The sequence below is a fragment of the Protopterus annectens genome, chromosome 8.part0, assembly GCF_019279795.1.
Source record: "Protopterus annectens isolate FY-2018-M chromosome 8.part0, PAN1.0, whole genome shotgun sequence".
Classification (NCBI taxonomy): Eukaryota; Metazoa; Chordata; order Ceratodontiformes; family Protopteridae; genus Protopterus; species Protopterus annectens.
The window spans coordinates 1,962,638,383-1,962,663,466 of NC_056741.1; the positions used below are offsets into that span (position 1 = coordinate 1,962,638,383).

The 25,084-nt window shown below is 43.8% G+C and overlaps 1 protein-coding gene across 1 annotated transcript in view; it reads right to left on the bottom strand.

Annotated features, from left to right (window-relative positions):
* AP1G1 (adaptor related protein complex 1 subunit gamma 1) overlaps window positions 1-25,084 on the bottom strand; it is a 4,036,072-nt gene that overhangs the window by 42,726 nt on the left and 3,968,262 nt on the right. Inside the window, exon 27 of the mRNA XM_044079548.1 lies at window positions 2,088-2,186. Within this exon, the coding sequence (XP_043935483.1) occupies window positions 2,088-2,186 (99 nt within the window). The remainder of the gene's footprint in view (window positions 1-2,087; window positions 2,187-25,084) is intronic.

Consider the following 25,084-nt stretch of genomic DNA (forward strand, 5'->3'; position numbering starts at 1 on the left):
TGTCCAGAAAAGTGCTGGGAAGTTGACCCAAGAATGGGTCTACTGAAGGGGAATATCGGGTGCTAGGAATTATTATTGGATCGAATTTCGGCACCATAGACTGCTGTGCAGAAGGGGAAGCCAGAATCAAATGGGAGAAAAATGATGGTGGTGCAGAAACTATTGTCGGTGTCAAAGAGGTGCTAGGCACCGAAACAGTAGTCGGTGCCGAAGAGGTCTGAATCGGTTCAATGACCATCAGCACCGATGGAGACAGAGTCACTGTCAATGTCGAAGGTGCTGATACTGTCACTTTCGATACTTTGGCTTTTGGTTCAGAGGATACCATCGGAACCTGCTGCTTTTAGGACTTTACTTCATGTGACGAAGGAGAGGTCACCACAGAGTGGTTTCTTTTCTTGACGTCTGGCTTCAGAGATTTTGAAGTCTCAGCCTTAGATACGGCTTCACTAAAAGAGCATTTCAAAAAACATTTGAGTTTATTATGCCTCTCTGCTACAGTACAGGTGCTAAAGCCTTGACAAATTTTACAAGTAATGTTGAAGTGAAGGACAACCAAACAGTACACACAAGAAAGATGCCCATCTGAACTGGGCACTGTTCTGCCACAGTCCTGACACTGTTTGAAGCCGGATGTCCCCTTTTGTTTTTCTGCCATACTGAATTCAACTTGTACACACATGCTCGTCACACAGGTAGAAAAAGGAGAAAAAAATGAAAGTATTTTTTTTTCCCTAACAAGGTCTACCAACAATGGCGTAGCAGAAATAGCTAAAGGGTATAGAGAGTGAAAATGAAAAGAATACCAACAATGGTATCTAAAGACTACTAACGGTAAGAAAGGAAAGGAAGGGAAAGCTTGTTATCAACAATGGCAATTAGAAATACTGTTAGGTTAAGGGGGTGGGTAGAAACAGCAGAAAACAGTCACGCATTTGCAAAAGGGAACGGAGAACTATCCAAGAAGAAATACAAAGAGCTTTTTAACAAAAACGCATCAACAAATCTTGGAGTAGTAAAGCACACATCTCTACGCAAAAATCAAAGAAATTAAGAGGTATGTGAGAATATGTCAAATGGTAAAGGAAATAGAAGTGTAAAAGTTCTTGTTAGTGGTCTTTCATAAAAATTTCCTTAAAGAATCTGAGAAAACAAAATAACATTTTTAATTAAAAATAAGCCCTTTCTTTCACAACTACAAAATGAGAAGCTATTAAAAGCAGAAAGGGAAGAAAGAACTGACAACGAACCTAAAACATAGGTGTACATACCAGGTTCCTATTATTTTAGCAAACGCAATGAATTGCGAACGTTGTTTAGTTGAACGTCATTACGTAAAATGGCAAAATACCAAAAGCATGGAACAGCGATTTTTTTTTTCCTAGGGGGAAAAAAATCACTGGTCCGTTTTCGGGACTTTGCCATTTCCTCCACTGTGGTGCGATCTTGGAGTTGGTATATTTAAGTGTGGGGGGAGCCCCCACATTTTATTTTGTGTTTTGATTTTTTTTTTTTTTTTTATCAGCGATTTTTTTCCCCTGGGAAAAAAAATCGCTGATCAGGGTGTTCCCATTTTGGGTTTTCGGGGATTGTGGGTTGATTATATAGCATTCGCAATTCATTGTGTTCGCTTATATAATATAGTCCCATACATACCATGTGACTCCCCCCAAAAAAATCATAACCAAACTGTTAGGTCCACGTAGTCCCAGACAACAGCAGATATAAGGTATTAAATCAATCGTAGTTGTAAAGGAAAAGCCACAGTCCAAATCCAATACCTTATATCTGCTGTTGTCTGTGACTATGTGGACCTAACAATTTTGTTAAGAAGGAACTGACAAATGACTGCCTCACTGATGATAAATTAACATGGTATCTATCCTCATATATAGAGAACAGTGCAGTAAATACTGATAAACTGTGTAATGTATGGCAGTTCAAAAAGTGCTAACTGATGGAAAAATGCTTAGAAGCCAACATTTGTTTTTTATTATAGAGAGAATTAAAATGTCTCAGACCCAGTCACTTTACTAATAATGACAGAAGCTTCTGGAAGACATTTCTTGACAGGATCTGGAACTTACCTTATGTGGATTCAGAACTTTAATGACCTGTGTGATGGATCCTGTGTTCAATGCTGGGACAACATTACTGCTGGGGGACAGCAGCTGGAGCTGGAATGTCTGGAAAAACAAGCAAGCAAATAATAAAAGTACAATGCATATTTTATGCTGTCACAAAAGACTACTTGTCCATATGATCACATTTATTTTCACATACTACTACTGCAAAATATTCAAAATATTACCAGACATCATTCAGACTACCAGGAATGAAATGCTTTGAAGTGCAAATGTTATCAGATGACAGCTACCACTGTTTACAATGTCTGCTAAAATTGTTTTGCAATCTAACCCTTTTATCTTGTGGTTACTACATTATTTTTGTGTACTGTTGCTATTACTTGACTGTCATGTTGTCACAGCTGTATTACTGAAGCTTTTGTCCCTGGACTGAAACTGAAAATGGACATGGTCTGGAGTACAGCATGGTAACCATACTAAAATAAAAAAATTTAAAAAGTTATGTGCTCACCATAACATTCCATCTGTATTGTCGATTTTTCATCTCTCCTCACATATGGGTATGGATTCGATCCATTGGATCCAACTCAGCAGTTACTAAGCTTGTGGCAAACAAAAAGCTCCTGGATAACTCCCCTTAACCACAATTCATCTATCCCCATTACCTCAGATCTTGTTTGCTAGAATTATTACCATAGAAGAATGAATTTGTTTTTAATGCCAAAAAGTTTTTCAAGGACACCATTTCTGGAGTATAGGAACAAACAGTCTAAGACTTGAAATTCTCTTCCCATTCAACCAAGAACCCTGAGGAAGGGGGCTGGAGGGAGGGGATGAGAGGACAGATGAAAAATTGACAATACAAATGGAACATTATGGTTAGTACATAACTTCTTTATCTGATATTGTCAATTTTTCATCTCATCCTCACATTTGGGACAGAGTCCCCAGCTACCTTTACCCCGGGTGGACTCACAGGAGAATGTTCCTCAGAACCATCGAACCAAAGGAGACTCATCCCCTGGAGACCGAATCCAACTCATAATTAGAGATAAAGTATGATGGTTTGCCTATGTGGCTGCACAAATATCATCCATAGAAGCATGTCCCTAAAAAACTGCAGGTGTGGCCATCACCCTGGTAGAGTGAAATGGAATAGATTTGAAAGGTTTCATGCCTTTTGAGGAATAAATGAAGGAAATGCAATGAGAAAGCCATTTTGACAATGTAACTTTGGAAACTGGTAGGACTTTTCTAGGGCCTGTAAAGGCAATAAATAAATGACTTACTTTCCTAAACTCTTTAGTTCTATGTAAATAAAAATGTAACTGTCTATGAATATCCAATAAGTGCAGGACATATTCATCCTTATTACTGACATTAGGGAAGAAAACAGGCAAATGTATGATCTGATTAATACTTGTATGTGAAACAACTTTGGGCGGAAAGAAGGGGTTGGTACACAAACAAGCACTGTCTTTATGAAAAGCCAAACAGAGGCTGCCAAGATAGTGCCTGAATTTCTGATATCCTTCTCGCAGATGTGATATTCACCAAAAAGATAGTTTTCCAGGATAGGAACTTAATATCACAAGTCACTGCAGGCTCAAAGGGCGGTTGAGCAATCAGACGTACTACCAAATTAAGGTCCCAAGGCAGAGAAGGATCCATGTGGGGAGGCCTTAACAACATGGCCCATTTTAAAAGGCAGCTTTGCAAAGTGTCTGGGGAAATGAGAGACAAGGTGTCTATCTCAATGTGAAAATTTGAAATGGCTGGTAACTGCACCTTAACAGGAGAAGCAGCAGCTCCATTATTGAAAAGATGGGCTATAAATTCTAGAATGCAGTGAATAGGGGCTGTGAGAGGATCATTGTGTTGTTGAGTGCAAATTACAAACCTCTTTCAATTACTCCTATAGAGTTTTGAGTGGATAACTTATGGGAGACATCAAAGTATGATGGACTGGGAAGGAGAGCATAGGTTGTCTGGGAATCAACAAAACTGCAGGAACCAAGCATTCAGATTAAGACTGTGAAGGTTGGGATGAAGCATTCTTGTCAGGTGTGACAGCAGATCCAGAAATGGTTCCAAAATCCAGGGTTCCTTCTGAAGATGAGGCCAGAGGAAGGGAAACCAGATTTATCGAGGCCAAAATGGGGCAAATGAGGATTACTGCTCTCTTCAACCTGTTGGCTTTCTGAAGGAATTTGGGAATGGGGGGGTGAGCATCCATCAGGGACTGCCCCAGTGGGGGAATTAGGGCAAAGTAGCTACTACATTTGTTGTTTAGGGGAGAGGCAGAGAGATCACAGCAAGGATGAACCCATGTGTGGAAAATGTTCTCCGCTATGCTCTAGATGAGGGACCACTCGTGAGGCATGAGAATGGCTCTGCTAAACTTGTCCACTACGACGCTGGACCTTCACGGAATATGCACTGCTATTAAGAAAGCTGTTGGATGAGATCGCCCATTGCCACACCCGGAGTGCTTATCGACAGAGGGTATAATCAGGCTCCTCCTTACTTTTGTACCAGACCACCAATATGTTGTCTTACTGAACTGCTACCGTACTCACAGGAAGAGCAATCAGAACTGCCTGCAATGATAGAAGCACTGCCCTGATCTCCGGGATGTTTATGTGGAGCTTGGCTTCGTCTGTGGACCAGGTTCCTTGGAACATCTTCCCCAGATAATGCCCCCACACCCTATCTGAGAAGCATCCATGGTCACCGCAGCCTGTGGTTGAGGGGGAACAAAAGGTCGACCTTGTGGCACCTGTTTTGAACAAATCCACCATGAAAGATACTTTTTGCATATGTTGGTTATAAGAATTTGGTGAGACATCAGTTGTTGGATTATTAACCATTGAGCAGCCAGAAGCCATTGCAGAATTCTCATATGAAACCTCGCTAACGGAACTAACACAATCACCGTGGCCATCGATTCTAACACCTGCAGAACATGGCGGGCAGCTACCTTATTGCTCCTGATTAATCTCAAAGTTTGCCGTACGACTACAACCACTGTGAAAGGAAGACATTTTGCAATCATCTGAGTGGCATCAAGTAGTGCTCCTATGAATTCTAGTGTTTGAGTAGGTTCCAGATGAGATTTTTGGCAATTTATGGTTATGCCTAGCTCAGAACAGACTTGAAGAACAGAGTCTCTTGCACGGATAAGTAGATGCCTGGTCTGGGTGAATATGAGCCAGTCATCTAAATAAGGAAACGCCCAGACTCCCCGTCATCTCAAGAGAGCTGCAACCACTGCCATGTATTTGGTGAACACACTGGGGGCAGTAGTGAGATCAAAGGGTAGAGCTCTGAACTGGTAATGACCGTCTCCTAGCCAGAAGCGTAAATATATTCTGGAGTGCCTGTCCATTTTTATATGGTAGTACGCATCCTGAGGATCTGTAGAGCACATCCAGTCATCCCGTTCCAGAAAAAGAAAGAACGGACTGAACCGTGACAATTCGGAACCTGGAACTTCAGAATGACTTGCTCAATCTATTGAGATCCAAGACTGGTCTCCAGTCCCTTGTTTTCTTTGGAACCAAAAAGAACACCGAGCAAGATCCAAATCCTCTCTGATCTCGGGGGACCTCTTGGATGACTCTCTTTTTCTAGAAGTGTTTGTATCTGAATGACTCCCTGATCCCTTTGCCTGGGTGGAATGTCTGGGATCCTCTTGCTGGGAAGGGGTTGTTGAGAAAAGGGAATGTGGTAACCCCTGGATACTGGATATTATCCTCTGCATCCACAAATTGGAAGTTACCTTTTGCCAGGGTCTCCAGTGCAGGGATAGTCAATTCTAGATTGCCTCCAAAAGTGGAAAAATCGGGCCTCCTTTCAGGAGGGCTGAAAGGGCATTTTGAAGAAAGATTCCTGGAACCCTTAGTTCTGTGGACCTCCTCTGCTGCGATGGCAGCATCTGCCATTATAGTTTCTCCCTACGCCTTTGGGGGTAAACTCTCCACATATGTCTTGGTAGGACCCTTGAGACTTCTTGAACCACAGTTTTTTGCTGCCTGTCTGACTTTTAGGATAAAGTCTCTGAGGAGCCGAGAAACATATGCCCACGGCAGAAACAGTCTTATCTTCCTTCTCACACTTGGCTACCGTATCTTTGACTTTGGGGCCAATAAGAGACATGTCAAATGGAGTGTTGACAAACAAAGACTTAAAAGGTTCTGCAAAACCGCAAAGGTGCATCCGGGCATGCCTCCTCATAGAGATGCTGGAACCCGTTGCTCTACTTGTTCCTTTGGCTGCATGTGCGATGAGCTTCATGAAAGCGTTAGCTACAGAATGTAGGGTGGCTAACTGGGAAGATACTCTCTCTTTTGCTCCCTCAGTTACTGCTCCTTCAAGGGCATCTAAAAGCTCCTTGATCAGGTCCTTTTATAACCTGGTGAAATGCGAAAAATTATTCAGTGACCGCAAAGCAAAGGTCGCTGAAGAGAACACTCATTTCCCACATCTACCCATCATCCTAGAATCCTTATTAGGGGGATGGATAGTTGAAGTCTCCTCAGAAAGTTTCTTCCTGGTCACTGCCGCCACAACCATGGCATCTACTACAACCCCACTCATCCAGAAAGCCTTGTCAAACAGAGAGTGATTATTTTACTTGGTCTCTAGGGAAAAGGCTCGATGGTATCTGGGGTCTCCCATGCCTGCCAAGAGATCAAATCTATGAGCTCAATGGTGGGTGGGGTCACACTCAGGAGGTAGATGGGCAGGAACCAAAGGCTGCCAGGTGCACTGACTAATCAGGTGAAGGATTAATGGACTGCCAGCCAGCCCTCTGTTTCAGAATCTCCCCAAAGGGAACATCCTCAGGGGTGACCGTAGGGAGTTTTCTCCCTCTTCGAGGTCAGTGTCTTCTGTGGTGACTCCTCCAAGGAGTCCACATGCTTCCTCTTGCAAAGTCTCTTCCTAGGGTCCTTTTCACTGGGGTAGTTTGGGGAGGTACAGGAAGAGACAGTGGTACCAGGTTAGGTATCTTGTTGCCTGATGTCCCACTGTCTCTGTGGAACATCCTGGTAAGAAGAAGAAAGTACAGTTGTGTACACTTACCATAAATGTAGACGTTCGAGTGTATTCACTGTTACAGTCATCACATTTGGGTTATCTGCCTGCAGGTAGCCCTCAGCTGGCCTGAATACCAGAGTCTTGGGATTTCTGTGTCGGATGCTTTCACTTCTTCCATGACGTTAGGTCGTCAGGGGTATAAAACATGCAGCTAACGCCATTACATCAGTTTTTCTTGCCCCAGATGTCGGTGCCCCCAAAATATGAAGCAATTATATGGTGTGGAACACCCCCCACCCCCAGCAAAAAGCAAATACACATAGTATAAGATATACCAAACCAAAAAGGATAGTTGAAAGGAAAGACAATCAGGGGACTGGAGGGAGGGAGGGTAACCAGGACTGCAACAGTGAATACACTCGAACATCTACATTTATGGTAAGTGTACACAACTGTACTATGTTCTTCATGTTTCACTGTTGCAGTCACCACATTTGGGTTGATTCCCAAAGCTAAGGAAGGGTGGAGGTAGATTAAGAAGCATTAGGCCTGGCAATCAGGCCCTGTAAGACTGCTGTGGCAAATCAAGCTCTGGATTTAGAAAAGATAGGCAAGTGGCAATGCTTGGTGAAAGTGTGTACCAAGCTCCAGGTTGCAGCTTCCAGGATGTCCCTGGTAGGAACTCCTTTGAGAAATGCAGTAGAGGTAGATGTAGCCCTAGTGGAATGTGTTCTTATCCCCTGTGGGGTAGGTTTTCCATGGTGCTTGTAGCAGAAATGGATGCAGTGTGCTATCCATTTAGATATGGTTTGTTTTGATATGGCCTTCCCCTCTGCCCCTGAAGCAAAGCTGACTAGCAGCAGGTCAGAGTTTCTCAGAGGCTTAGTCCTGTCCAAATAGAGTCTTAGCTGTCTGTGCATGTCTAGAGAATGCGGTATCCTTTCCCCTTTATTTTGGGGATCAGGGAAAAAAGGCAAATGAATGGACTGGTTTAAAGCCACACTAGACACCACCTTGGGCATAAAAATGGGTTAGTCCTGAGGGAAACCCTGTCTGCATGGAAGATAATGAAGGGTCTCACTGCCATAAGGACCTGCAGTTCAGACACTCTTCTTGCTGAAGTGATGGCTAGAAGTAAAGCTGTTTTCCATGAGTGGAATTTCAACTCTGCTGTAGCAGCCGGTTCAAAGGGGGGAACTGTAAGTTTTTCCAATACAAAGTTAAGATCCCAGGCTGGAGTGGGAGCTCTCCTGGGGGTCTTAAATTGTTGGCCCCTCTAAGGAACTGTTTTACCAGAGGATGAGAGAAGAGGGGTGGCTCAGTATTGTAATGAGCTGAGATGGCAGCGGCATGAATCTTAATTGAAGAGAAGGATAGGCCCTTGTGGAGCATTTCTGTTAAGTAATCTAGTATATGAGACCAAAAAACGGCAAACAAACTTAGAAATTAACACAAACCAAGTCCAGTAACCGAAATCTTCCAACCGTTATAACAGATCAATAGTTGCACTTTCATCAATAACGTAAAAACATATCCAAAAGAGCAGACGATAAAATGAAAACCATTTATTTAAGCGCTTTTCGTCTACTATAAAACAAGACTTCGTCAGAAACTAAATTCAAAATTTAAAAAGACCGCCTTTTATATACTCAGCTGGTCTATCAAGTTACAATGTTTAAAGACACAGTAAGTTAGTAATGAAAAACTGTCAAGTACTTTCAAAACATATACTTTCTAATCGTATTCCCAAACGCTCGCTACATATATCTAAATTAATACGTAAATTGACATATGTAATACTTGTAACATAATAATAACTGTAAAAGAATATACATATAAAAATACATCACACCCCAGCCTTTATGAATGTAAAAAGATTTTTTAACCGACACTCGTAAATTTAAAAAGTGTGTATAAACAGCAACAAAACCACTTTTTATGTATGTGTGTTATTAAATAAGAGTTTTTGTTTCTTGTTGTTTATTTTCTGAGGCTTCTAAGTCTCAGAATGCTAGAAATCGAACAAGTGTCATTCAAGCCACGCGTATGGCAAGCGTGAAGTCTAACCTGCCATGCTAACTCTAATTCTTCCAGCTTTAATTGTCTGGGGCCACCTCTAATATCAGTTTTTATTTCGTCTATAACGACAAATTTAAAGGTGTGCCATATGTTAGTACAAACATGTTTAGCTAAAGCATTTTCCTGTTTCTGTTTGTTGATAGCATACTGGTGTTCATACATCCTATCATGGAGCCTCTGCTCCATTTTGCCTACATAGAATGCAGGACATATTTTACACACAGCCAAATATACTATGAAACTAGAATTACAACTGTACTTCCCTCTTATTTTATAGTGTATACCTCTAATAATGAAGTGGTTTGATGCTTCAATAAGTTTACAGTAATTACAGCTCTCACATTTACTCATTCCATATCGACGAGTAATTAGAACAATTAGGTTGTTCCAAAATAGCTTTTAAATTGCATCCTTTTCTAAAAGTGAGCCTAGGGAATTCGCCTAGTTTAGTATAAATGTCGTCATTTGTTTTAAACAAATTCCAGTTCTTCTTAATGATACTAATGCATAAAGAACTGTGTATTGAACAAGTGATAAGTGGTGAAGAAGTGGTTTTGTTGCTATTTATACACACTTTTTAAATTTACAAGTGTCAGTTGGTTAAAAAAAATTTTGACATTCATAAAGACTGGGATGTGATATATTTTTATATATATATTCTTTTACAGTTATTATTATGTTACAAGTATTACATGTCAATTTACGTACTAATTTAGATATATGTAGCAAGCGTTTGTTTGGGAATAGGATTAGAAAGTATATGTTCTGAAAGTACTTGACAGTTTTTCATTACTAACTTACTGTGTCTTTAAACATTGTAACTTGATAGACCAGCTGAGTATATAAAAGGCGGTCTTTTTAAATTTTGAATTTAGTTTCTGACGAAGTCTTGTTTTATAGTAGACGAAAAGCGCTTAAATAAATGGTTTTCATTTTATCGCCTGCTCTTTTGGATATGTTTTTACGTTCTTGATGAAAATGGAACTATTGATCTGTTATAAGGGTTGGAAGATTTCGGTTAATGGACTTGGTTTGTGTTAATCTAGTATATGAGGTAAGCTGGACACAGTTGTGGCCATCCCTTGAGACTGGCTCCAGGTACAGTATCTTTTTTATTTTTCTGACTAGGATTTTCTAGTACTAGGCCTCCTTGCCTCAAGAATGACATCCAGCACCTGCTTACAGAGGGTTGCTAGAGGTGATTTCAGGGGATTAGCCAGGCTGCAAGGTTCAGGGTCTAAAGCTGATGGTGCAAAATTTGGCCCCCTGCTGGGACAGCAGGGAAGGGGTCTGAGGCAGGTGCCATGGCTGTAGCATTGTCAGACTGCACAAAAGAGGATACCAGTGCTGGCATGGCCAGTCTGGTGTAATCAGGATTGTCCTTGGCTTGTCCTGTTTGATCTTTCGTAGAACCTTTGAGAGGAGAGGCAGAGAGGGAAAAGCATATACTGAGAGGCCTTCCCAGGAAAAGGACAGGGCATCCACCTTCCAAGCTTGGCTGTGGGGAGTTCTGGTGCAGTATTTGTTCAACTGATAGTTCTGAGGGGAAGCAAACAGGTCCACCTCTGGTGTCCCCCATCTGTTCCTCGAAAGTTTGAGTATTTTGGGTTCCAGTTTCCATTCGTGTGGGTCCATGAGATTTCTGCTTAAGTTATCTGCCAGTGAATTTAGTTTGCCTGGCAGGAATTGAGCTTGTAGGTGCACTTGGTTGCTCAAGGCTGTGTTCCACAGAACCATGGCTAATCTGCAGAGTGGGTAGCAATACGTTTCCCCCTGCTTGTTTATGTACCACATAACTGTGGTGTTGTCTGTCTTTACCAATAGTTGTCCTGGAAGAATAAGGCCTTTGAAGGCTGTCAGAGCATTCTGTACAGCTAATATTTCTTTTTGATTAATATGCAGGTGCATCTGCTTTGGGTTCCATTTTCCCTGAATGCACTGCCCCACCATGTCAGCCCCCATTCATAGTCTAATGAGTCTGTTGTTAGGGTTTGGGTGGCAGGGGTTAAAGTGAAAGAGAGTCCCTTGTTGTGGTTGCAGGCCTCTGCCCACCAAAGGAACTCTGTCCTTAGACACGGAATGATAGGAATTATTGTTTCCAGGTCCTGATAATGTTGACACCATAGACTTTTTAGATACCATTGAAGTATCCTCACATGCAGTCTTGCATACGGAATTAACAGAATGCAAGAGGCCATGAACCCCAGAGCTTGCAGTATTTTCCTTGCAGATAGCTGGGTTTTGGTGGACAGTAAGTTGAAGTAAGTTGTCAAATAAATTTGTTTCTCTGGAGTAAGGAATGCCATCTGGGAAGTTGTGTTCAAGCTTGATCCCAGGAATACAATCTGTTGGCAGGGTACTAGGTGTGATTTCTTTTCGTTGATGGTGTACCCCAGTGAAGTTAGAAGTCCCTTTACAAATGCCAGGTGCTATAGTAGCAAGTCCTGACTTTCTGCCTGAAAAAGGCAATTGTCCAAGTATGGGTAAGTCTGAATACTTCTCTGCCTGCAAAAAGCAATGGCTGGAGCTAGGCACTCTGTGAATACCTTGGGCGCAGTAGATAAGCCAAAGGGAAGTGCAGAGAACTGATAGTGCATAGAGCCTGCCCTGAAGCGAAGGTATTTCCTGCAAGATTCCCTTATGGGGATGTGCAGGTAAGCTTCTTTTAAGTGTAGGGTTGCCAGCCAGGCATCCCTGGCTAGCACAGGAAGCAGCTGATGGAGTGTTAGCATTTTGAATTTTGGAACCACCAGAAAGGTCTTGAGAATAGATAAATTCAGGATAGGATGCCAGGAGTTTTCTTTTCTGGGAACCAGGAACAGTCTTGAATAAAAGCCTTGTCCCCTTTGTTCTGCCTGGGCAGGGTGAATAGCCTTGATGCCGAGGAGAGAAAGTACTTGCTTTTGGGCCTCCACCCACTGGTTTGGGGGGAGGTCTGCCCATCCACTCAGGGTTGGGAGTGAGTGGAATCTGTATCCTAGGGAAACAATGTTTAAAACTCATTTGTCTTGGGTAACGTATTCCCAGTTTTTTTTGCATGAAGGGCGAGTTTTCCTCCTAAAGGTGCAAATACTTGAGCAAGGCTTGGGGGAGTTCAGGATAAGTCATTGTGCAAGTTTACCATAGGGGGGTGGCTTACCACTCCCTGTTTTGGATGTGTGAGCACCCCACTGCTTAGATCTGTGCATAAACTGAGACTGAAGTCTTGGGGGTCTGCTGCCCCTGGGTTTGGACTGGAAGGGACTGGAAAGGACCAGTTCTTTGAAGGCCAATGCTTACTGAATCTAAGTGGCTGTACTTGTAAGAAATCTTTAACAGTTTGCATAGATTTAGCTTTCTTCTCCATCCTTTTGAGAACGTCTTCTACTTTATTGCCAAATAGGCGCTCTTAGTTTAAGGGTGCATCCAGTAATTTTGCTTTGACATGATCTGGCAAGTTTTGTTCCTTAAGCCAAGCATGCCTTCTAAGAACAGACCCAGTGACAGCAGCTCTACAAGATGCTTCTAAAGCATCAAAACCACACTGCAAAGTATGTTTACCAACTAGGTCAGCAGAATGCATTAACTCTTGTAAATCTTTGTGTTCTGCACAGTCAGGACTCAACATAATTTTCTGTTTAATTAGCCCCATACTATGCTGCTGACACTTTAGCATATGAAACTGGCAATTTAAAGCCCTAAAGGCCAGAGTAGCAGAGGTGTATACCTTCTTACCCCATCTGTCCAAAGCCCTAGAATCCCTGTCAGAAGGGGTAGGAATCTTGGCAGTATTAGCCTTAATGCCTTTTGGTCCTTAGGAAATGGTCTCTGGATCCGCAGTAGGATTTTTGAAAAGGAATTTGAGAGAGTCAGGTACTCTATAGTACCTCTCGGGTTTCCTGGGAGCTGGAGGCAAAGTATTCGGGGTAAGGCTGGATTCCAAGAAGGCATCATCTACAATCTCCACAACAGGAGGGATAGCTAGAGTCTAGAAACATCTTCTGGAGGGGAAGCAGAGGGAATGGAATCCTCTGCATCAGAATCCTCATAGGTAGATAAGGGTATGTCCTGGTAGTCAGAAGGAACAGAGACAAAAGATTCCTGATCAGAAGAATCAGAAGGAAAATCAGTTCTAGGTCTCTCTGAGGGGGAAGGCTGGCTTCCACTAATTTAGGTAATAAGGTCTTCAGCCATTGTAATCAAGAAGTTATGTACTCACCATAACATTTGATGTATGTAGTCCATCTCGCCTCACATTCTTACCCGTGGGTTCGGAGCCGAATATCAACTCCGACTCGGCCAAACTTTTCTAGCTCGAAGTCTTCTATTGGCTGGGCCAAGCAGGTATCCCATGCTGCACTGTTCCATATCCCCAGATCTAGCTTGCTGTGAACACTCATTCATACCCCATGCATAACATTCAGTAAAGAAGAATAAGCTAAAAGTGAAGGGAACTCTGTAAATCAGACCTAACCTCCAGATCCTCCAGGAAGGGGGAAGGTGGGAGGGTAAGTAAGAATGTGAGGAGAGATGGACTACATACATCCAACGTTATGGTTTAGTACATAACTTCTTGATGTTATGTAGTCCAATCTCGCCTACATTCTTACCCGTGGGACAGCGTCCCTAGCACCTACATCCTGGGAGGCTCATAGGAAGATACTCCTGAGTACCATGGAACCAAAGGAAGACCTGCCCCTAGATACCACGTCCAACTTGTAGAGAGTAACAAATGTGTGAGGAGAAGCCCAAGTAGCTGCCGCACAAATATCATCCATAGACAATCTGGCTTGATAGGCTGCAGATGTAGATACAGCCCGAGTAGCGTGAGCCTTGACCGGAAACGGTAGGTCTTTACCTCCTGCAGAATAAGCGAAAGAGATGCAACTGTAAATCCATCTGGATAGGGTGATTTTGGAGTCAGGGGACCCAATTTTGTTTTCCGGAAAGGAGACAAATAGTTGATAAGATTTTCGGAGATCTTTAGTTCGATGCAGACAGAAACGTAACTGTCTGTGTACATCCAATTGATGAAATTTAAATTCTGCCTTGTTTGAAAAATGGGGAAAAAATACTGGCAACTCAATAGATTGATTAAGATTTGATATGGACGTCACTTTAGGAAGAGAGGAAGGGTTTGGTCTAAGAGAAACCCTGTCCTTATGAAAGATCAAGTATGGAGGTTTAATAGAAAGGGCTTGAATCTCTGAAGCTCGCCTGGCTGAAGTGATGGCTATTAAAAAGGCAGTTTTTCAGGTCAAGAATTTTAAGTCGCAGGTAGCTGCAGGCTCGAATGGTGGTGAAGTAAGGGCTTGCAAGACAAAATTTAGATCCCAGGGCATAATAGGTTCTGAGACTGGAGGACGGAGTAATGAGTGCCCTTCAGAAAAGCCTTACAGAGTCTGTGAGCCATCAGACTAGGCTCATTAGCAACATGAAAGTTACAAATCGCTGCCAATTGAACTTTAATGGCAGCTGACGCTGAGCCCTGATGGAAAAACACAGACTTTAAAAAAAACTCCAAGACTGAAGCAAGTGTCAATTCCTTGGGTATGAGCCCAAATAGAACACCTCTTCCATTTGCTAGAATAAATCTTCCTAGTAGAGGGCTTATGAGAGGAAGATAAAATATGAACTACCTCAGGTGAAAAGTGATGAAGCCCAACGACGGAAGTGGAGTAGCCAGGCTGTCAACCGGAGGGTCCGCAGAGAGGGGTGGAACTGTCCCGACGTGTGTCAGTAAATCTGGTTGTGGGTCCAGAATCCAAGGTGGGTCCACAATGTAGGGGTGGAGAAAGGGGAGCCAGACTTGACGAGGCCAGCGTGGAGCAATCAGAATCATTCTGCTTCCCAAGGATTGCGCTTTCTGAATCACTTTTGATAGCAAGGGAAACGGAGGGAAAGCATAAAGCAGACCGGAGGGACAATCGTGAACTAGAGAGTCCCTGGGTGACTCCCCCTGTGGGGGGATCAGCGTGAAGTAGTTGCTGCATTTGGCATTGAGGGGGCTGGCAAAAAGGTTGCAGCAAGGCTGACCCTATCTGCTGAAGATTCGTTCTGCAACTAGACGATTCAGGGACCACTCGCAGGACATCAGAATAGCTCTGCTTAGCCCGTCGCTATCCCGTTGGACTTCCCAGGAATGTGCGTTGCCACCAGAAACCGTTGGGAAGATACTGCCCACTACCACACTCGCATGGTCTCTCTGCACAGGGGGTATTGATCTGGTTCCCCCCTGCATGTTCAGATACCACACCACTGACATGTTGTACGAGTGTATTGCAATAGTCCCTAGAGGTAGAAAGCTCTGAAGTGCCTGCAACGCAAGCAGCACCGCCCTCATCTCTAGAACGTTGATATGCAGATCTATCACATGATCTTGCCACGTGCCTTGGACTGTCCTGCCGAGATAATGCCCCCCCCCCCCATCTGGGAGGCGTCCGTGGTCACTGTGGCAACCGGGGTTGGTGGAACGAATGGTTTTCCCCAGTCCAGATTGTTGGTGCAAAGCCACCAACTGAGATCCTGTTTGCATCTGTCCGTGAGCAAAATAGGGTGGGAAAGTGGAAGTTTTTGGAGAGACCATTGAGCAGAGAGGAGTCATTGAAGGAGCCTCATGTGCAATCTCGCAAGAGGGACCAACATAATTGTTGCTGCCATAGTCCCTTGGAGATGAAGAACCAATCTTGCCTTCGCTTTCCTCAGGGGAAGCAGGGCGTGCACCTGTTGCTGTAAGACTCTGATTTTTTCCTGCGGTAGAAAGGCTTGCATTTGAACAGTGTCTAACTCTGCACCTATAAAAATGACACGCTGTGAGGGCAACAAGGCAGATTTTTCCCAGTTCAGTGTTATGCCCAACTGTTGACAGAGAGTGATGGTAGCGTCCCTGGTTTGGATTAGTACATGCCTGGTGGGGGCGGTAAGGAGCCAGTCGTCCAGATACGGAAACACTTGGAATACTAGACATCTCAAGTGAGCTGTTACCACTGCCATACACTTGGTGAACACTCTGGGGGCTGTGGGGAGACCAAAGGGCAGGGCTCGAAACTGGAAATGACTGGCTCCCAGCCGGAAGCGTAGGTGACTCCTGGATGCCCTGTCCATTTTGACATGGTAGTAAGCATCCTTGAGGTCGATGGAGCACATCCATACTACTTCTCCCAACAATGGGAGAATCGATTGTAGTGTGACCATACGGAACTTGGACTTTTGTACATAGTTGTTCAGTTGGCTGAGATCTAATATGGGGGTCTCAGGTCCCCTGTTCTTTTCGGCACCAAAAAGAATCTTGAGTACGTCCCTAATCCGATTTGGTTTGAGGGGACATGCTGGATGGCTCCCTTTCCTAGCAGCTTTGAAACCTCTGAAGCTGTGTGATCCCTTTAACTGGGTGGAATGTCCGGGATTTTCCTGACTGGAGGGGGGGGTCTGATGAAAAGGGGATGACATAACCTCCGGAAATTATTCTTAATACCTATCGGTCCTGGGTGATGCTTTGCCAGGCTTCCGGGTATAACGATATTCGACCCCCGACTGGCTCCGGAAACGCACAGTCGGGCATCCCATCAGGAACGACAGTAGGGAGAGCTGCGAAAGGAATTGCGGTCTCCCGAATTGCTGGGGCCCCCTCTGCCTCTAGGGCGGCATATCCCTGAATAACCTCCCCCTCCTCTGCCTCTGGAGGGGGACTCACCTTGTGCACCAGGAAAAAACCTCTGTGATTTTTTTGAACCACATCTTCCCAACCCACTGGGCCTTGGGGTAAGGCCTAGAGGGAAGGGAAAAACGGACTGCTACAGCAGACAGGGTCTTTCCCTCTTGCTCGCACCTGATGAGGGTGTCTTTCACTTTGGTTCTGAACAAAGAAGAACCATCAAAGGGGGAGTCAGTGAAAGACGACTTGAAGGCCTCTGTGAAATGACAAAGGCACAGCCAGGCTTGCCTTCTAAGGGGACTCCTGAGCCTGCTGCCTTACTCGCTTCCTCGGCTGCATATGAAATGAGCTGCATGGAGGAGTTAACGATGGAATTGAGGGTAGACACCTGGGCGTTAACTGTCTGGGCCGCCGCCTCAGGCACGTTACCTGCAAGAATATCTCCTAACTCCTTGAGGAGATCTCTCTGGAGCAGAGTAAAATCAGACAGGTAGCTCAGCGACTGTAAAGTAAAGGTTGCTGATGAGGGGGTACGCTTCCCATACTGGTCCATGGTCCTAGACTCCTTGTTAGGAGGATGGATGGAGGAAGAAGTCTCTGCTACTTCCTTCTGAGTGGCCGCCACCACCACCATGGCATCCACAGGGACTCCTTTGGACAAAAACTCCTTACCCGGGGGAGCAGAAAGAAATGTATTGGGTCTCCTGGGTACAAGTTCCACAGAATCAGGGTTCTCCCACACCCTCAGACAAATTAAATCCAGGAGCTCATCGAAGGGTGAGGACACCCAGGAGGCGGAGGGCTGAGCACCAAAGGCCTTTAGGAAGACCGACTCCTCCTCGGAGGGGGCTTTGGACGGCCAGTCACCTGTTTCAATATCTCCAGGATGTCGGAGAAAGAATCATCATCAGAGGATGACTTGGGGGACCCCTCCGATTCCTCAAGGTCAGTATCTGAGGTGAGAGACTCATTCTGGGAGTATGTGCTTCCTCTTGCACGTTTTCTTTCTAGGGGGCTCCTCAGGCAAGAACTCTGAAGGGCCCTCAGAAACTTGGGGACCACTCGTGGGGGTATCCCTAGGCCTTGGGGCTCCGCTGTCTACAGATAGGTGGAGATCAGAGGCTCTCACCAGAGTGGTAGGGGACAGAATGACCGACCCGCATGATGTAGCTGTTGATCTGGCCAGCGCAGTCCGCATGGCCTCAAAGGCAGCCCCCCCGAGTCAGAGGACCGGCCAGCCTCCGAGACCATGACAGGAGTCGGGGTTCCTCGAGCCGAGGCACCAAGCAGGAGACTAGGAACCGAAATGTGTCCTGAGGTGTCTCCCTCGGGCCCGACAGAAGAATCCCAAGTCCCGAACCCCGTGGACGGCGCCGACGGGGTCGGAGCCGACGTCGGTACAGATAGGCCCGGAGGGGCCATTGGAACCGATGTAGAAACATCACGTGGAACGGAACATTCTGCCTCCGAAGACAGAGATGCGCTTGGAGGAGGAATGATCGAAGAAGGTATCAGGACGGGCTCCGGAGCCGAATGGGATGGAGCAGAAAACAATTTTGCCAAAACTGGTGACTGGAGGAGCCTCTGCACCACCCTATCGACATCCACATCTGCAAGAGTCCTGGAGGATTTGGAGGACAGGGAGGGAGATCAAAATCTCCTCTCAGGTGACACTGGTCTAATACTGGGCGATTGGCTCCGAGGAGCTTCCAGTATAATTGGAGCCGACGCCGGTTCCATCAACACCGACACTTCCTGCGGCCCCGAGGACAGTGGAGCCAAGGAGGTCGAAGCAAGTTTTGTGACTTTCTCCGGTGGCTCTGAGGAAACTGAAGGAGCTGGAGATCTCTTTTTTGACTAAGGATTTCGATTTAGAGCTGGAAGCAGAATCCATGGCCTCTTTGAACGAGGGTTTCAAGAGTCCCTTTAGAATTGGCTTATTCTTTCTTTCTTGAAGCACCCTGGGACTAAAAGCATGGTGGAAGCTGCAGGACTACTGCAGATGGATTGTTCCAAGGCAATAAATGCAAACAGAATGTCCATCGGTGATGGAAATCTTGTAACCACACTTAGAGCACTTTTTAAAACCCGAAGGTTTGTGCTCCTTGGAATCTTTGGACATATTTTAAACAAGTAATCACAAATACCACAACAATGAATAAGTCACTGTATGACAGGAAAAACGACACAGACACGCAAAACACTACTAAGCGTGGGAACAAATTTTTACACAACACACACACACAATCCTCAGAAGGGACACACACTGAGATGACTAGGGCTAAAAACCTCTAACTAAAACTTTTTTTTTTTTTTTTAAACACGTGCACAGAAGGGAAACAGACACTAAAACCTCTAACTCAAACGGTTTTAGAAGAGAAAACACAGAACAAGAGGGGAAGGACTAGGTCCTCTAACTAAAACGGGCCTAGCCCGAAAGAACAGCTAGTAGGGTACCACAAACCACAATCACACTACAGAAATACCAACACAACACCAATTAGAAATAGCTATTACAATAGCTTTTAGTTTGTAACAAGTTTTCTCAGAATAACAAGAAAAAAGGGTACTTAGCCACAGCCAAGAGCGAGACCACATCCGAGCTACACGAGCGGCAAACGAGATCTGGGGATAGGGAGCAGTGCAGCATGGGATACCTGCTTAGCCCAGCCAATAAAAGACTTCGAGCTAGAAAAGTTTGGCCGATTCGGAGCCGATATTCGGCTCTGAACCCACGGGTAAGAATGTAGGCGAGATTGGACTACATAACATCATTTGTTTTTGAGGCCTGTGGGCCTGAGAATGCACGTTGGTCGTCGGTTTCCTAGGCGTAGTGTGAACTTTAGGCCTGAGAAATTCAGTATTTTTGGCTTGAAATGAAGTAGGTCGGTTTAATATGGAAACCGGTAGGCCTGAATACACCCTCAGAAGCCGGTGCCTGCACAGTGGCTCCGGATCCATCCAAGGTAGAGACATCCGCAGGTTCCATAGTCGAAGAAGCATTTCGTGGCATACCGGACTTCAATTGGGTCTCAGAAGAGGCCTGCAAATCTGTAGAAGTGGGTATCAGGGGGCTGCAAAAGTGCCTCACTGAGTACTGGAGGACTGGCGACTAGCTTAACAGTAGCATTGTCAGCAGTTTTGGACCCATGCGGTCTTTCTCTATCTTTATCCTTACATTTTTTTCAAAAGATCGGTAGTTGCATGGCTTACCTACGCCATTTTGGAGTACGGGGATCAAGAGCGAAAGTATTTGGCTACAAAAATTGCCCAGCGACGGATAGTTCGGGCATTGAGCAAGGCACAAAACCGACAGTAAGGGACATCATGGTCTGGGCCTAAACAGGTGACACAGTAAGAATGAAAATCTGTATGAGGTATTTTCTTTGCACATGTAAGACAATTACTATTTTTTTCTGACATCAGTTAGAACAAGAAAAAAAGGATCCCCAAAGAGGTACTTATCTTTTAGAAGATTTCAGGTCTGAAACTCGAAAATGAAAATTTCAGGAGTCTGCCGACTGGCACTTGCGAACTGCTTCGGCTTCGGGCACTGCAAGGCAAGAAAGACTGATGTAATGGCGTCGGCTGCATGTTTTATACCCCTGACGACCTGACATCATGGAAGAAGCGACAGCATCTGACGCAGAAATCCCAAGACTCTGGTATTCAGGCCGGCTGAGGGCTACCTGAAGGCAGATAACCCAAATGTGATGACTGCAACAGTGAAACAAGAAGAACATCAAAGGGTATCTTGATGGGATTTCAGATTCAAGGGGGCAGGTGACCTTTCAGATGCAGTGGCAACTATAGCCTTCTCCAAGGCCCCAAAGGCTGACCGCTCCTGAATGGACGAGGACTCTGGCTCCAACAAGCCACACTTTCAGGATGGGGTCCTCTCCAGTCCAGAAGACAGTTCACCAGAGGTTGAAGCCAAGCTCACCTCTGCTGAAGCCCCAAGGCCTATCGAATGCTACAAAAACCTAGGAGTCAAGCACACTTGAGGTTTGCGAGTCTCACTACCGCTCTGGGAATTCTCTGGCTCCAAAAAGGCTAAAGAGCTCTGGCAAAGGTCTGACTCGATGAGGAGGATATTTCAGATCAAAGCAGAAAGGCACCAGGCATATCAATTCCAATGGCTCTGAAGCTTGCCCTTGTGTCTGAGGAAGAGGGGGAATGGATGACAGAACTAGCACTGTACGGGTCAAGGCTGAGGGGGACTTGGGGATGCTCTGCGCCCACAAAATCTTCTGCACCATCTGTTCCGCATCTTCTTCAGAAAGGCTCCTGATCGAATGGGAAGAAGAGGCAGATGGGGACTATGTTCTAGACAAGAAGGGAGACGGTATACTCAATGGAACTGGATCATAGGTCATGGAGTACAGAGTCCTTGATAGTGTCAAAATAGGTTTGAAGGGACTAGTTGCCGGGTCCGATGTAGCCTTATTAGACAGAATGGGAGCCGAAGAAGCCTGATCCAGTGCATTAGTGACTGGCACCGAAGGCTCCGACTGGGTGACAGACTCCACAGGCTTGGGAGATTTAGACATTTTTGCTCTCTGCTCCAAAGAGGGTCTTTTCTTTACTCTATCAGAGGATTTTGAGGAAAGTGATGAAGTACGGCTCGAATGAACTGACTTAGTTTTTATGGATGACCCAGATTGTTCTTTATTGCCAGAAATAGCCTCCTCAAAGGCAGAAGCATGCCTCTCAAGATAAGCTTTTTTTTTAATTTCAACAAAAGCTCGATGGTTGAAAGAATGGCAAATCACACAATCCTCTTGCAAGTGAAGAGCCCCAAGACAATAGACACACAGGGAGTGCAAGTCACTAATGGGACTCTTGTGCCCGCACTTTGTGCATGTTTTAAATCCCTCAGGTTTTTCTTGTTTCCTCCATCATAATGCAAGAAATACAGCCAGAGAAGCCACTCATACAGTTAAAAACATGCACAAAGGTAAAAACAGAGAAAAGGAGGAAATTTTTTTTTTATTAAGAATAGACGAAAGCAGAAAGAGGAGGAGAGCTACCAATAATAGCAGTTAAAGAAATACCTTTAAAGGTAAAAGGGGAGGGAAGTAACCTATAAAAAGACGGTTACAGGCGGGAAAGTGAAAGAACGACAGAGACGGAGAGAAAACGAAAGTAACCTAATAAAAACTGGTTACTGTACAAGAAGGGTTATTAATGATTAGGGAAAGAAAGAAAAGAGTAAATACACTAATAATACAGAGAAAAATAGATTATAGAAGAAATTTTTTTAGTAATACGACCTGATAACCCAAGAGCTAGCTGATCAGACCACATCTTCGCAAAGTAGCAAATGAGTTCCAAGGTAACAGGGAGAAATGCATTGTGAGTAAGGGGGTATCCAAGAGCATTTTGGTTGCCACAAGCTTAGTAATGGCCGAGTTGGATCTGATGGATAGTATCCGTACCCATATACGAGGATAAGATGAAAAATCGACAATATCAGCTCTACTATTAATTTTGTCTAACAGTATATATTCTCCATTCCAGATTTCAGAATCATGCAGTGACAAAATTTGGAATTCAGTATGGATTACAAATCACAACAAACGGAACGGAACCACAGTTATACAGAATATTGCATTCATAAAGTAGAAGAAAGTATACTAAAAACTACGTTAACAGGGAAATGGAGAAAGATTTTGCTGACAGGGATGACTGCAATTAGGGGTACAGAGAATAGACAAGAGGGGGCTGGGATTTACTGGAATAAGATGGCAAAGGAACCAAGGTACTGGGAACAATTAATTAGAGAAGGAAAGGTAATAAAACGGGAAGAGGCCAAAAAGGCATCTGGATTGCAGACTAGTGACTGCCTTCTCTATCAGGGTTTGATAAAGAGTAAAAATTAAGAGAAAGGAACAGGAAAATCCTAAATGAAAGACCTGCACTGGTTGAATTTTTAACTGAATCTAGGACATAAGCTGCTGTTAAAAAAGGGATAATTAGTAGGGCATATAAAATATTGCCCCCTCTTGTCTATTCTCTGTACCCCTAATTGCAGTCATCCCTGTCAGCAAAATCTTTCTCCATTTCCCTGTTGACTTCGTTTTTAGTATACTTTCTTCTACTTTATGAATGCAATATTCTGTATAACTATAGGAATCAATCAGAAGAGGTCTGAAAAGATTGGGAAGAGATATTAGATATACAATTCACAAACAAACGATGGGAGAACATATGTATAGCCCCCAAATATGCAACAACACATCAAAAAGTTTGAGAGTTTTGCCTGGAAGTTTTTGCAAAGACATGTTTATACCCCAAACATTTGGTCTTGATAAATGTGCAAAAGTAATCTCTGAAGCAGGAAAGCTGCAGCACCAAGAAAACATCAGTTTGGGACGAGAATGTGACATAAAAGAACTTGAGAAATAGGGAGTGTATAAATACCTGGGAACTGATGAAGGATCAGCAATAAAACACAAACAAATGCGAATAAAATTCAGTAAGGAATATTTTAGAAGGCTTAAATTAATCCTGAAAACAGAGTTGACATCTAGGAACAAAGTTCAAGCAATAAGCCAGTTTGCTCTTCCTGTCCTAACTTACAGTTTTGGTGTAACTGACTGGCCCCAAAAGGTGTTGGATAGATTAGACATGGAAAACAAGGATGCTTCATGCTCATCAAATGATTTATAAAAATCAGTGCATACCAAGATTATATTTTCCCCATTCCGAAGGAGGTATGGGCCTCCTTCAAATTGATTATTACATGCATAGATCTGCAATCGTGGCACTGCATACATATCTGCTGACCTCACAAGACCCTAACATAGTGAAAGTTTTGAAACATGAGGATAATGAATCTACGATGGCTTCTCTTAGTCTAGCAGAGCATACAGACGTCAAGCGGGAATGGAAATCAAACCAGAAGTAGATAAAAATCAGGCAGCAACTGAAAGTTCCAAAAACAAAAGAAAGAAATAACGTGAAGGATCAGATGAGAAGGTGAGAAATGTGAAAATACATAAATATAGTTGCAAGTATAGAAAACTCTTAGAATAACCTCATACTGATAAGGATCGAACGCAGGAATGGTTAAGGAAAGGCAAATTCAAACCAAAAGATGAAAGGTTAATATTGGCGGCCCAAGACAGTGGACTACATACATGTTGGTTTACAAAGTCCACTGAACATGGAAGAAACATATATATGTAGGTTTTGTAAAGCAGAATTTGAAGCAGTTGCACATCTTGTTGCTGGTTGTGACATACTAATGGCAGGACTGTATACTGAAAGGCATAATAATGTGGCAAGACTGTTGCATTGGGGACTGTGCAAACATTATAATACTGAAGTAGCTGAAAAAACACTGGAAACATGAGCCACAAAGCATCATAGAAAATGAAGAAGTCTGCATCACATGGGATCACCCATTACCAGCAGTTCAAAAGATAGATGTGAAAAAAAACAGACATAGTGGTCCATGAAAAGAAGACAAAAGTAGCACTGATTACTGAAATCCCTACACCCAGTGACTACAGTGTCTTACACAGAAAGAGAGAGAGTCATAAAATATCAGGAGTTTGCAGGGAGAAATGACAGCTATGTGGAAGAAAGACACCCAGACAGTTCTAATAGTAGTAGGAGCAACAGGTCTTATGAAAAAGAATTTACAGTCATATTTAGATACGTTAAACTGATACATATAACTGTACGAATTGCAGGAGGAATTACTGGGTACACTGCGGGTGCTACGAAGAGCACTTCTATTAACATCAAAGACTGAAACAATACTAATTTCATGAACTTTAAAATCATTCTTTGACTTGGGAATGGGATCCATTCCCATTATGATATTAAAAACCCAAAGGATTTGGAGACATTAAAAAAAAATACATTATAATTATAAAGTAGCAGAAAGTATTGTAATAACAAAATCAACATGAGAATGGAGAAACGAGATTTTTCTAATAGGATTGAATACAATTAGGGGTACAGAGAATAGGCAAGAGGGGCTGGATTTTTACTACAGAAACCTGGCAAAGGAACCAAGGTACTAAAGTACAGTTGTGTACACTTACCATAAATGTAGATGTTCGAGTGTATTCACTGTTGCAGTCATTACATTTGGGTAATCTGCTGGCAGGTTGCCCTCAGTCGGCGTGAACAACAAAGTCTTGGGTCCTGCATCGGCTGCTGTCTCCTCTTCCATGATGTCAGGTCGTCAGGAGTATAAAACATGCAGCCGATGCCATTTTATTCCGTTTTT